Source organism: Capricornis sumatraensis, chromosome 5 (genome assembly GCF_032405125.1).
Source record: "Capricornis sumatraensis isolate serow.1 chromosome 5, serow.2, whole genome shotgun sequence".
In the NCBI taxonomy this organism is placed as follows: domain Eukaryota; kingdom Metazoa; phylum Chordata; class Mammalia; order Artiodactyla; family Bovidae; genus Capricornis; species Capricornis sumatraensis.
The window spans coordinates 118,189,093-118,202,500 of NC_091073.1; the positions used below are offsets into that span (position 1 = coordinate 118,189,093).

The window sequence follows — 13,408 nt, forward strand, 5'->3', positions numbered from 1 at the left end:
ATTGAGTGGGCGTATCAAGGGCTGGTCCTACCCTGGGTTCACCGGCCAAGTCTTACCAGGTGAGCCTCTTGTGTGTTTGAAAACGGGAAACTTAGTCCTGATTTAGTCTCTGGAGTCACTGCCCAGTAGGGCCAGGGCGCCCAGACCGCCTGTCCTGGTTGTCTTTGCTAGAAAAAGGCACTGAGTGATGGAGAGGGGTCTCTGGTGATGGAAGGCAGAGTTGCTTGCTGGTGTGCTGTGCAGGGCTATAGAACCGCTGAGCTGGAGGCAGTGGAGAGAGGAGGTGTCAGGTGAGAGCCTGCTGGCCCAAGTGCCCCCAGGGATGGCCAGCAGCCTGGTGGTCAGCCTGCTGGGTCCCCGGGATGCTGCACTTGGCACAGACACATCTTCTTGGGAGCCGATGTTTAGAGATGCCCTGTGTCTACAGAAGCCGTGATGTCTGTGTTTGAGTGCAGAGTAGACTTGTGCGGCCAGAGGACACAGCCTGGCCAGGGTCCTGTGATCAGGTCTGCCCGTCCAGGCTGGGGCTTCTGCGACCAGAATTGTGTTAGGAATGGGGGTTTCTAACCCCACAGTGGAGGGCCATGGCGAATGGAGACCCCTGGAAGTGTCTCGGAGCCCAGAGGGCACAGTGGGGAGTGCTGGGTGTACTTCAGTCCTCCAGAAGTGTCACCGAGGGATGCCTCGCAGGGACCCTCCTTGGTGGGCGGGGAGATGGGCTGGGAGGATGGCAGCTGGCCGTCTCCTCCCCATTTCGCTGTATGCGCAGAACTGGCCCAGAAACCTGTTGATGGCGTGTCTCTGGGGCTGTGCCAACCCAGGCCTCCTCAAAGGGCCTCTTGCCAGGCCAGGCAGTGGGGACCTGCTCCAGGCAGGGGACTGTCACTCCCTGCTTTGTGGCGTGTGCTTTCTGAGTATACACACAGGCACAGGCAAACAGTCAACAAATGCAACGCTTCCCCCACCCAGCCACCCAGCTACCCAGCTACCCATCCTCGCTTTGAGATCAGTCTAGCCCCAAACGCACCCCGCTTCCTGGCTGGGGTCTGCCCTAATTCATCTGCTCCTTGAATCCCGCACAGGGAGGGGAAAGAGGGTCTGTGCAGTGGAGGATGAAGCCCTGTGAACTTGCACCTGAGGCTCCACTGCCCCTGGAGGGATCAGTGAAGTCACTTGAGGATTCCAGGCCCCCCTAAACTCAAGGATCCTCAGAAGGAGGGGCCCGGCCAGGAGGCTGAGCTGCCGCACCTGTCTCCAGCCACCAGGGATCACACGGGGTGGGGGCTGGTGCTTTGGGGACCTGCCTACTGTCGGGATGGGGCGCCACCGCGCCCTCTCCTCTCGCCTGGGCCGGTGGCCATTCCTTAAGCCCCTCCCCTCCTCCCCAGGCCTGGCTTACCCCTTTCCCAGCCCTCCTGTCCCGCGCTTCTCCCTGTTCCTCGCTCCCCCTCCCCCTGCTCCTGCTGGGAGTGGAGATTGCATTTCAGTTGCCATTTGCATTCCCAATCAATCCGGACTCCGCAATTAAGCCGGCTGGCGGAGCCGGGCGGGAGGCGGCGGGGAACGGGTCCTCTGGGGGCTGTCGCCCCCTCGCACTGCTCACATTCCGCCCCAGATTGCTTCCTGCGCCGCGGTGCGCAGCCGGCCTGCCCGGGGAGGGGAGCTGGCGCCCCTGGGGCGCGGGGAGGGCCGGGCCGAGCGGGCAGCCCCTGGCAGGTGAGCGGCGGGGCCCGGCGGAGCTCGTGGGCGCGGGCCAAGCCCCGCTTGCAGCCGCGATCGCGCCGCCCCCTGCCCCCCGACCCCCCCCCTCCGCCCCGCCCCGGCGCTCCTCCCACGCCCCCGGCTAACAGCGCGCCGGAGCCTCATTCCCGCGGTCCAGAGAGGGGCCGTTGGAGGAGGGGAAAGACTGCGGGGCAAAACAGGTCTGCCCTCCTCCGCTGCCTCCCGCATCCTGACTCCTGAGCTCCTGCTGGGGGGGTGGGTGGGGGTGCTCCATAGGTGAGTCTGCGCGTCTGAGACGGAGGCCCAGGCAGTTTCCGGGACTTGGGGGATGTTAAGAGCTCGTGGGTGGTAGAAGGCAGGGTAGGGGCGGGTGGCGTGAGCCCGGGCGGACCAGGAGGGCACCCGGTGAAGGTGAAGGGACCAAGAAGGGAGCTCCGGGCGTGAAGGGTTTTGGGACAGAGCCCCTGGTGGAATCTCCCGCGGAGGCTCAGGGAGCAGGTGGGAAGGGAGGCGGGGATGGGGCGCCTCCCCCAGCCCCGCCCGCAGCAGCAAGAGGAGCCTGGGCTGTCTTCTCCAGCGTCTGGCCCCCAGTCCTCAGGGCCCGGGGTCCACAGTCAGCGGAGAGGCAGCGGCTGAGCTGTGTCCACGTTTCTGGTCTGCAAGGGGATGGGTGCCATGCCCCCGAGGCAGGTCACCAGGGCTCCTTCAGGGACCACCAGACTGGAGCCCGCTGCCTTCCGAGATGTTCCAGGCACCCTGCTGTCTAGGGAAGGTCTCAGTTCACACCCTGAGTGTTCAGAAGCTGCTCCTGAGAAAAGGGGACCAGGTCTTCGCAGTGTCCTTAGACGGCCCCACCTCCTCCAGCTGGAGGATGAGGGAGGAAGGGGTTAAAACACCTGTTGAAAAGCAGAACTGAAGGCCTCCACCTCCGGCCCCTGGTGTGGGAATCCCAGGCCACCTGCTCACTAACCGCTAACCGTTTCAGGGCTGAACCTCCTAGTAGGAGGCCTGAGCAGGGGAGGGCGTCATGGAATCGGGGTTTACCCTCACTCTGTCACACTGTGTCTCCTGACCCCCATTTCCTGCCTGCCTGAGGGCAGGGTGGCCCCCTCCTGAAGGAGAGGCCGGCACAGTGGCCCTAAGCTCCTCCTTTATGACCCCCTTGCGGGGTGGGGGGGGTGATGCTGGGGGACAATCAGAGTGCTGCCCCATCCCGCCCCCAGCCGGGCCATCCCGCTGTGGGGCTCTCCCCCTGGCAGTGGTATGTAGGAATCTCTGGGCAGCCCTGCCTCTTCTCAGCACCCCAAGTTTGGGGAGGGGGCCCACAGGGGTGATACTGGTCTGGGGGAACCTGCTGCCCAGGCCTGTCTGTGTCCCATCCTGACCCCGGCTCCATCCTCGGGTGGTCCCCTGTGCTGGCCGCTGTTTCAGGAGCCAGCAGTGGGCGCGGGACCACCAGGGGTCGCCGTTAGGGGAGGGCAGCAGAGACTGTCCGGGCTGTGGGTGGTCTTCCTTGGTGGGGTCCTCCAACAGCCGCAGAGTCTCTGCTGGCTTTTCCCCACTGTCCACCCGGGGTTCCCCCAGTGTGCTGTGGTGCCGGGGGCGGGGGGGTTGTTGATGAACAACACTCTCAAATCCCGGCCCTCGTGGGGCCCTTGTCCATCCTGGGGCCCATTCAAGCGCCACACTCAGCATCCTCTCAGCTCCCATGGGAGATTTGGTTGCCGATCTGGATGGCTGGAACTCCCCACTCCCTGCTTTGGGAAGACTGGGGCATTCTGGGGACATTCAGGTGCTTGTCTGCCCTCTTCTGGGGCTACCACAGGAGGTCTCTGTGTTCCACCCTCACCCTGGAGATCTTGGGAGGCCATCGAAACCCCCGCCTCTCATTGCAGATGTAGCCCCACAACCTGGGGTAGGGGGCGCCCCCCCCACAACGGGACACTGGTCCGTGGTAACTGGAGAGGGCCCCCTGAGTCCGGTGGATGGGTTGGTCCGGGTGGCCCTCCCCGTTCAGCTTCCGTCCCGCATGACGTCTCTGTGCCCACACGCACAGTAACCTGGGAGGACGGGGGTGGAGGCCCATGGGGCCCGCGGGCACTGAGACCCTCCCCACGCCTGGCTCCCATCTCTGATGCGGCCTCTGTCCCCAGGGCATCCTGCTCAAGCGGAGTGGCAAGTCGCTGAACAAGGAATGGAAGAAGAAGTATGTGACCCTGTGTGACAACGGGCTGCTCACCTACCACCCCAGCCTGCATGTGAGTGGGGGGGCTCGCTGCACCTGGGGCGGGCTGGGCATGGGGGCCAGGTGGACATGGAGCAGCTGGACTCTGGGGCTGGAGGGAAGCGCACCTGAGCTCAGAAAGTCCTGCTCTTGGGAAAGGGGCCTCGCTTTGGGGGCTCGGGGGCCACACGGACCCTAAGGCCTGGTGCCTGAAAGCTCTGAGTCTCGGCCGGGCCCTTTGGAGTAAACCCACCTGCCGGGCGGTCACCCCCAGGGCTGGACTGGTGTGCAAGTCGGGTTCTCCCTCCTCCACTGGAGCTGTTTTAAGAGCTGGATCAGGCCTGTTTACATGGAGTTGCTCACGCTTGGCGGGGATGGGGAGGGGAAGGCGGTGTTGCCAACGCGCGCCACACATGTGGGTGCCCCTGGGCTCCCAGAACAGTGGGGTGCAAGAGGGCAGTTAAGCCAGGGCTGCTGGGGGTAGCCTGGGGCCGGGACAGACCCCCTTGGCGCTAGGCCAGTCGGGGCACGGGGCCTGGGCAGAGGGGTCCTCAGGGGGCGGGGCACAGTGACTGGGGGGCCCCGTGGCGGCTCCCACACTCTACCCCCTCCCCTCGCCGCGTGGCTCCAGCGCACAGCTGTCACCGGAATCCATCTCTGTCACCACCCCACTGTGGGCCTAATGAGTTCTCCCGCGAAGCCCCTCGAGCACAGCACGTGGGCCGGCCCCACCCCGGGCCCGGAGGCCCCCGGGCCAGCCTCGGAAGGGCCCCTCGCCCACCCCTGAGTCGGCATGGGGGTTGTAGGGGGCTCGGCTGAAAGGAACTGGGGTCCACGCTTCGTCCGTAGGCCAGTCCCCCTGAGGGCAGCGCCCAGGACCCCGAGAAAGCCTACAGGCCTGGGGTGGGCCCTTCCCGTCAACCCGGCCCTTCCCCTCAGCTTGGGGGTCCTCTGACTCCACAGGGTGGGAGCCAGTGCTCGGATACCAGCTCGTGGGGCCGGTTAGATGAGGGGCCTCGGCCTGGCGACCTTGGGGGCTTCAGCACAGAGGCTCCTGGGCACTGTCCTTGCCCCCACTCTGGCCTTCTCCTCTCCAAGTCCTGCTGAGTCCAGAAGTGGCAAGGCTCTCCACAGAGCCCTGATGAGGGCCGTGCTGTCCTAGGAAGCAGGGACGCCCCCTCCCCGCATCCCCACCCCCCGACCAGGAAGAGGACCGCAGTGTCCCCAGGGAGAGGGGCTGGGCCTCCTGGGCCCAGTGCTCTCACCTCCTGCCCCAGCGCTTCCCGGCTGCAGGGCTGGGAGCCCATCTGTGGCCTTGTTCCCCTCCCGTGAGGCCCGCCTGCCTGTCTCTCTCTGCTGCGTCCTCGCTGTCCCCTGCCTCCTGCCCTGGCTGTGCACTGGTGGCCCCGCACCCCGGAAGGAAGAGGGGAGGGCCAGGAGGGGAGTGTCTGGGGACAGGGAGGACAGGGCCTGGTGTCCTGTTTGATTTTGGTGGCGGAGGGGAAGGGAGAGATCCTGTGGGATGGCTGTTTTCACATGCAACTTCCCAGGTGGCTCAGCTGGTAAAGAACCCGCCTGCAGGGCGGGAGACCCTGATTCAGCTCCTGAGACGGGATGATCCCCTGGAGAAGGGATAGGCTACCCACTCCAGTATTGTCTAGCTTCCCTTGAGGCTCAGCTGGTAAAGAATCCACCTGCAATGTAGGAGACCTGGGTTCGATCCCTGGGTTGGGAAGATCCCCTAAAGAAGGGAAAGGCTACCCACTCCAGTATTCTGGCCTAGAGAATCCCATGGACTGTACAGTCCAGCGGGTCACAAATGGTCGGACACAGCTGAGCGACTTTCACTTCACTAACAACCCAGAGGGCGGAGGCTCGGTGGGCTTTGTCAACTTCTCGGTCACCCAGCCAGTGGCTCACCAGTGACCTGGCACCCCGTGACTTGGACGGTAAGAATCACCCAGAGTTTTCTGCACAATCCAGGAGCACCTCCCCTCCAGGCTGCCTGAGGATCCCTGGAGAGGTACCATCAGGGCAAGTGAGGCCGGCTGGGTGGCCGCCACGCTTGGGAACTGTGTGTGGTCAGTGTGCTGGGCTGGGATGTGGTGATCCTGGCTCCAGGCTGCCCCTGCTTTGCTGGGAGGTGAATCTAAGAGGCCGCCGGCTCCACGGGCGTGGTGAAGAGGCTGAGAAGGTGGCCTCCCCGTCAGTCAGCCTTTTAGTTGCTGCCTTCTGCTTCTGGGCTCCGAGAGCACGTCCCCAACCCACGCCAGATGCCCTGGGCACCTGGCCCGTGCAGATGGCAGCTTTCCTGCCCGGTCCACGCTTCTCTTGTCCAGGAGACCTGAACCAGGTTCAAAACCGTGGTAACAGAGCACCAGTGAGGTCAAGCCCAGGGTCTCCGTGCACAACCCCCGGTGTCCGAGGTCCCTCCTGACGGAGGCTGTTTCGCTCCATCCGCTCCTCATCTCTTGGTGTCCCTCCCTGGTAGCCGCTGAGCTCCTGTTGCCGACTTCCCTGCCTCCATCCCCCTTGGCCGTGTTTTCCAACCTGAGGAAACTTTCCAACCTGAGCAAACTTCCCAGCTGCCGGCAATGAGCAGGGACCCGCTCTCCCTGGGAGCCGTCTGCTTCCCTTGGAGGCACCCTCCTGTTAGGAAGCCTGCAGAGGAAGGCCCTCCGGGAACTCTGGAGGGCACACGCTCCCCCTACCAGGAGACTCGAGGGCAGGGGCGCTGGGGACTCGCCTACCGATTGGCAGGCCGGTCGGGCTGGTGGACCCCAGGCTGGTGGGACCTGAGGGGCGCACTGAGGAAGGGCTGGTGGGCAGGTCTCGAGCCTCACGCCCGGTCCTTGCCGGGGCCCAGGAGAGCCCGCCACAGCCTCCCCCATTTTGCAGCCAGCGGAGCCATTCACACAATCACCTTCTGTTAATTCTATCTGCAACATCAATTAAATTGTTTGTAGAAACTAATTGAATGTGGCTTAATCACACATCTTAATAGCTTTCCACGCTCTGAACTCGTTGTTAATTCCAGTAATAAAACGAGATGAGAACGCTGGCTGGGTAATTAGCGAGGAGGCTGGGGAAGAAATTGCTGTTTGATGGTGGGTAATAAAGGCAGCCGTGGTGACCGCTCTCCCGAGCTGCCGCAGAGCTCCCCCGTTCTGCTGACAGAGGGAAACGCTCCCGATGATGCCCCGTCCGCCGCCGCCTCTCCGGCTCATCCATCGCAGTCTCATCGGGGGGCCCAGAGCTGGTCCCCCCCTCCGGCTGGCTGGGTGCTGGCCTGTCGTGTGGTCAGCGCTGCTTTCCCCCTTCTGTTGGGGTCTGGCTCTTTGGTCCCAAACGGAGTCCCTCCGAGTGGCTCTGGTTTCTTGGCCTGGGGTCAGCTTCTCCCCCGCCTCTGCCCTGACCCGTGTCCCAGCCTGGGCAGCCCAGGGCTGTCACGGGGCCTGGAAACTGTTGCAGCTGCTGTGACCTCCTTGCGAACTAGAGCAGCCCAAGCCCCGCCCCCGGGAAAGGGACGGCAGCTGTGTCTTCGGCCCTGCCAGCTGTTGACAGTCGTCTCGAGCTGAGATGCGACTGTGCGTGGGGACCCGGGATGGGATGCGTGCGGAGCTGATCGGAGGGCAGTGGGGGCCTGGAGTGTGGGGGCCGCCAGGATGGTGGGGTGCACCCTGAGAGCTAGGCAAGGCCAGAGGGCCAGCGGTGACGAGAATGGGGGTGGGTGGAGTTGACTGGGGAAGGGACCAGGGCACAGGGAGGGGCTCAGGCTGGGGACAGAACCCTGGCAGCGCTCAGCAGAGCAGGAGTGGGAGGTCGGGGCAGGGGGGCCCTCCTGTGGTGAGCCTGCCCTCGTCTGCATCTCAGCGATGCTGTTCTGTGCTTCTGAGACACGAACCAGGCATCCTGGGAGCAGGGTATGCCTGAGGCTAGACACCGGCCCCATCCCTCACCAGGAGGCCAGGGACGCAGGGCAGAGCTGCAGGGCAGGGCGCTCCCCTCCAGCTGGCGGGGCCCCTGTGGGCCTTCTGAAGGGCTTCCTGGCAGCTCAGCAGTAAAGTATCCACGTGCAATGCAGGAGACGCGGGTTCCATCCCTGGGTCGGGAAGATCCTCTGGAGAAGGGCATGGCAACCCACTCCAGTATTCTTGCCTGGAGAATCCCATGGACAGAGGAGCCTGGTGGGCTGCAGCCCATGGGGATGCAAAAGAGCTGGACACGACTGAAGTGAGTTAGCATGCACAGGCCCAGCTAGGCCTCTGGGAGTCGGCCTGCGTGCTGGCATCGGGGTGCCCCATCCTCCCTGTGGTCCTCCCACTGGCCCCAGCGATTCCTGTAGAGAACGCCAGCCTGCCGGGGGCAGGAGCATGGCTGGTGCTGGGCTCTCTGCTCCCTCAATCTCACTCCTTTTCTTCTTTGGAGATGCCACGTTCTCTTGGCTCCTTGCGGCCAGGTGATCCCTTTCTCCTCGAGGTCATCTCGGTCATTCACAGGGTGAGGGTCGGCCCTGAGCCCCTGGTCAGCCCACCCTGGCCAGCACTCCCCATCGGCTCTTTTAAGCAGAGGACATTGTGCCTTTTCCCTGAAGCTGAAAGATGACAAGGCAGGAGAATGCCTGGAACAGGAAGTGGTGTCCCAGTGGGTGGGGTGAGAGGGCTGGGACCTGGAAGGACAGTGCTCAGGGCAGTGCCCTGGATGCAGAATGTCCCAGAGGCACTCCCGACGATGGAGGAGGGGAGCCTGTCCGAGTCCAGCCAGTGAAATTCCCTCCAGAATTAAGCTGGCATCACTGGCCCAGCTTCTGTCCCCTGGGGAAGGACCGCCCAAGATCTTGCCAGGGCCATGGACAAGGGATTAGCACCCGAGAAGATCAGAGCAGCAGGGAGACTGGGCCAGCCTGGGTGAGGTTTTAAGCAGAGGGAGGCCAGAGGGAAGCCAGAGGGAGGGCAGGGCTCCACTCTGCATCCCTCATCCTACCTCCCACCCTGCCAGGTGCCACCCTCCGCCCAGGGCAAGGTGAAGGCCGTAGGCATGATGGGGTAAGACACCCAGCCGCTCCCGCTCTTGGGTCCCTATCCCCCCTCGTCCACGTCCAGCCCTCCAGGTGCTGACATGAAGGCAGGGCTGATTCGCTCCGGGGCTAAAGAGGAGGTTCCTTGGGCACCTGAGCGAGCTGGGCTTGAGCCTGGCCCTGTCACCTGCTGACTGTGACCTTGGGCAGGTCACCCTTTGTAAGGATAACCTGTTTTTCCATCTGTAAAGCGGGCACAGTAACGCTGTCCTCCTGGGTCGTCGGGACACTCACGTGAGGCAGTGCGTGAAATACAGACGTGATGTCAGCTGTCTCGCGGGGGACCCCTGGCGCGTGGCTGGGCGGCTGACGTGTGACGTTAGTGCTGGTTACTGTTCCTGCCGCTGGGATGTCCACTGGTATCTGGAACCCGTGTACTTGTCTCACTGTTCCTCAGAATGGCAGAAAGAATCAAAGGCTTCCCTTTAACTACTCGACAAATATTTATCGTCAGGCACCAGGGTTTCCCTGGTGCTCAGACGGTAAAGAATCCGCTTGCGATGCAGGAGACCCGAGTTTGATCCCTGGGTTGGGAAGATCCCCTGGAGAAGGGAATGGCCACCCACTCTAGTATTCTTGCCTGGAGAATCCCATCGGCAGAGGAGCCTGGCGGGGAACAGCCCACGGGGTCAGAAAGAGTCGGAAAGGACTGAGCAGCTTATTCACATTCTAAGGACTGGGCGCTGCTCTAGGCTCTAAAAGTTATCGAGGCCCCAAGTGGTGGTGGGAGAGTCTGCAAACAGGGCTGGGGTTCTTGGTGACCAGCTATCCACGGCCCGGGGCAGCCCCATCGTCTGTGTCCCCAGGGGCCTGTCAGCCCCTCTCCTCGGCCATCCGGCCTCTCTCCAAGTCCCGTCTCTGGTCAATACTTGGCCTCCTTTGCGTTGCCTCCCGAGCCATCTTCCGTAAAGGAGCCCAAGCGTCACTCCTGGCCCCAGGCCCTCTGTGGCCCCTGCCCCGCTCCCGGCAGAGCCCCGAGAGCCACACTCGGGCAGACCTGGATGGAGGGTACTGGGGGGGCTCCACAAACGTGGGCAGTGCAGGCAAAGACCCAGGAGTTGGGAGGGTCGGGATGGGGTTTGCTGTGGAAGAGTGACCTGTCCTAATGAGTCTCCCCCCCAACCCCGTCTTGTCCACGTGGCCCCAGGACTACATGCAGAACATCCACGGCAAGGAGATCGACCTGCTGCGGACCACTGTCAAGGTGCCTGGGAAGCGCCTGCCGCGAGCCACGCCGGCCACAGCCCCTGGCACCAGCCCCCGGGCCAACGGGCTGGCCTTGGAGCGGAGTAGCACGCAGCTGGGCGGGGGCACAGGTGAGGGGCTGCTGAGGTGGGGGCGTGGGGCGCACTCTGATGGGAGGGGCCTGGGAAGGTAGGTGTCGGGGGCTGTGCCCAGCCCGGGTCCTCAGGGCTCCGGGCAGGCTCACACCGAGTGTCAGGCTTCAGGATCAGCCCAGCTAACGCGTTGGCTAAAATGCGGCCCTTGTGGGGTCAGTAGGGGAAGTGGCCAGCGGACAGCCCAGCAGATCAGAGCAGGGACAGGTAGCCTCGTGCTTACAGGTGGCGTCAGCATCTGGAGTGGGGCAGTTGATGGGGGCCCAGGAACGGGAGCCACATCTCAGCCACGCTTGCCGAGCGAGCTGCCTGGGGCGAACCCTTTAACCATCCTCAGTTCTACAGTGTGGGGTGGAGTCTTTGTTCAGAGGCATGGATGCCACCCTGTCCAGCAGTCAGGAGAGAAAGACGGTGCTTGTTTGAGGCAAGGGTCCCCGCCCTGCCAGGGTGCCACCCTGTCTGGAGGCACTGAGGGGTCAGGGGCGCTGGCACCGCTGATTGAGGGGTGCCAAGTGTGCTAGCCCTGATGTCGAGATCGTGCTCCCATGTTACGGATGGGAAAACAAAAGTTCAGAGCGGTTAAGTAAGTTGTCTGTAAAATCCCCCGGAGGGGCTTCCTTGGAGGCTCAGTGGTAGAGTCTGCCTGCAACGCAGGAGACGCAGGTTCAGTCCGTGAGTCGGGAAGACCTCTGGAAAAGGAAATGGCCACCCACTCCGGTATTTTTGCTTGGAAAATCCCATGGACAGAGGAGCCTGGTGGGCTGCCATCCATGAGGGTCGCAAAGAGTCAGACACGACTTAGCGACTGGGCAGGCAGCAGTATTCTTACCTGGAGAATCCCATGGGCAGAGGAGCCTGGTGGCCTACAATTCATGGGGTTGGAAAGAGTCAGACACGACTTAGCAACTGAGCACCCGAAATCCCACTGAAGTGGTAGAGAGAGGTTTGAACCTATGTGTGCCTGACTGGGGCAGCTCTGTGCTTCTGCTCAGCCTCCTCGGGCTCAGAACAAGGCCCTTGAAATAGGCAGAGAGTGCGCTAGTGGACTGGTGAAGAGAGGGACGCTAAGGACAGGAAAACAAGGAAGATGGGTAGGGTGCTCGGAGCTGCCGGCGAGGTGCGCTTGGGGGCGAGGGGGCGGGTTCGCTGGCCCAGGGACAGCGAGGGCAGCCCGGAGTGGGGTTGGCCTAGGGCTTCTCAGGTGGCACCAGCGGGCTGAGGACATGGAAGTGGATGGAAGGGAAGCCCTGCTTGCCAGCAAGCAGCAGGGGGGACCGTTGGCTGCTTCCTTGAACAGGGACACCTGGGACCCTGTGTCCTGCCACATCCTCCGAAGGCCCCCACCTGGGGGGCGGAAGTGGTGCGTGCAGCAGGGGTGCAGCCCACTCCCCCACGTACCCACCGGCGCCCACCAACGGCTCCCCAGTGTCCCCGGAACACGTGGCTGGGCCGCCCCCCAGGGCCGCGCCCCCGCCCCCCGGCACACCGCCAGCGACCTCACGCACACTCACAACGCGTCTCCGCTCACCGGGCGATGTTAACATCTCATTATCTTTGTTACTGTAATTACATTATCCGCTGCTTTATGCAGAATTATCCTCCGAGGACTAATTGATGGCTCCATGTTTAATTCATTAATCATTAGCATCAAATTCGACAATTACAGTGCACACTGATTGTGGGATTGCAGGCGTAATGAGGGGAGAATTAACAAAGAAAAGGGAAGGCACCCACCCTCCCTTGGGGTTTTGCGTTGGGGGGCTTGGGGGGAGGAGGTTTGGGCCTTGTGTTGCTTTTGGGTGGGGTTGGGGTAGGAGGGGAGTGAGACCTGGAACCTCGGGGGAGATGGTGAGGGGGCGGCGGGAAGTCCGGCCCTGAGACTGCTGCTCCCCTGGAAGGTTTCCTGACCGGGCTTGTCGGGGCTGGGGGGAGGCCACCCCGAGAAAGGCTGAGATGGCAGGGACCTGTTAGGCGCAGCGGGAGGGGGCAGGATTCCGGAGAGCGGGGCCTTGGCGTGTGGTGGCGAGGGGCTAGCCCACACTGGTGTTAATCAGCGCTTGCTGTGTGTCTGCTCCCACCGTGGGTGTCAGGAAACACAGAACTTGCCCCACCCTGCAGCATCCTGCGGGCCTCAGAGCATCGGTGTGACATGGCTGGCCTGTTCCTTTCCCTTCCAGGCGCTTCTGCTCAGGGCTGCCTGGCCCTGGGCTTCTTGCAGACACTTGCCCCTTGTGCTCGTGGGGCTGGTCGGGGGCCTCTATCAGGCTCATCCAACCCCAGGGGTCTCTGCCCGTCCTGAGCACCCAGCACCCGGCCACTCCCCCCTACCCCGATGTCCGTGCAGACCCCCTGGGCGTGGCCGCTGCTGCTTAGACCTGGCTGCTGGCCGTGGCTTCCTGGCCTCAGGCCCTGTGGGATCTCACTTCAGTGGCCCAAGGCGAGAGGGCTGCGATCGCCTCCTGGGGCTGTCCATGGTGACTGATGAGCCAGGGAGGGCCCTGACACCGCCCCTGGCGCTCCTGGCGCTGCTGCCCCATTCCCCCGGCTCCGCCGTCCTTCCCCCTGATGGGAAACGAAAGATTAATTTTCTGCAGCCCAACAGGATAATTACTAATACTAATTAGACATAATTACTTGAATTTGATACACTTATTTCTTGTCAGAATGGCAGCAGAGCTGAGGCACAGCCCACGGCGTGTGTGGCCTGGAGTGCGGGCTTCAGGGCCTGACCAGGAGGGTCAGGAGATCAGGCTGTGACGGGGAGTCAGCCCCACTGCCCCCCCAACTTCTGGCTCTGCTCACAGGGCAGGGAGGAGTAGGGGAACACGACGTGTGCAGGGAGCGAGGTGGAGCGTGAGGTCTCAGGCCGGCCTGAGTCCCCACCCTGGTTCTCTGGAGAACCTAGCACGGTACTCAGTGAACCCAGGAGGGCCTTGTTTTTTTGCCAGTGTCCCGCAGGCATTTCTCAAGCTCTGTCCGTGGGTAGCTGTGCTTTCAGGACGGCCTGTGGGCCACCCTTCCCCGGGGCCCCTCCCAGTCTGACCCTTC

General features: G+C 63.2%; 1 protein-coding gene across 3 annotated transcripts in view; it reads left to right on the forward strand.

Annotated features, from left to right (window-relative positions):
• Nucleotides 1-13,408, forward strand: part of AGAP3 (ArfGAP with GTPase domain, ankyrin repeat and PH domain 3) — a 56,170-nt gene that overhangs the window by 37,181 nt on the left and 5,581 nt on the right. For all 3 annotated transcript variants that reach the window (XM_068973485.1, XM_068973488.1, XM_068973486.1), the window contains 2 exons: nucleotides 3,876-3,980; nucleotides 10,171-10,339. In XM_068973485.1, coding sequence (XP_068829586.1) covers nucleotides 3,876-3,980; nucleotides 10,171-10,339 — 274 coding nt within the window. The remainder of the gene's footprint in view (nucleotides 1-3,875; nucleotides 3,981-10,170; nucleotides 10,340-13,408) is intronic.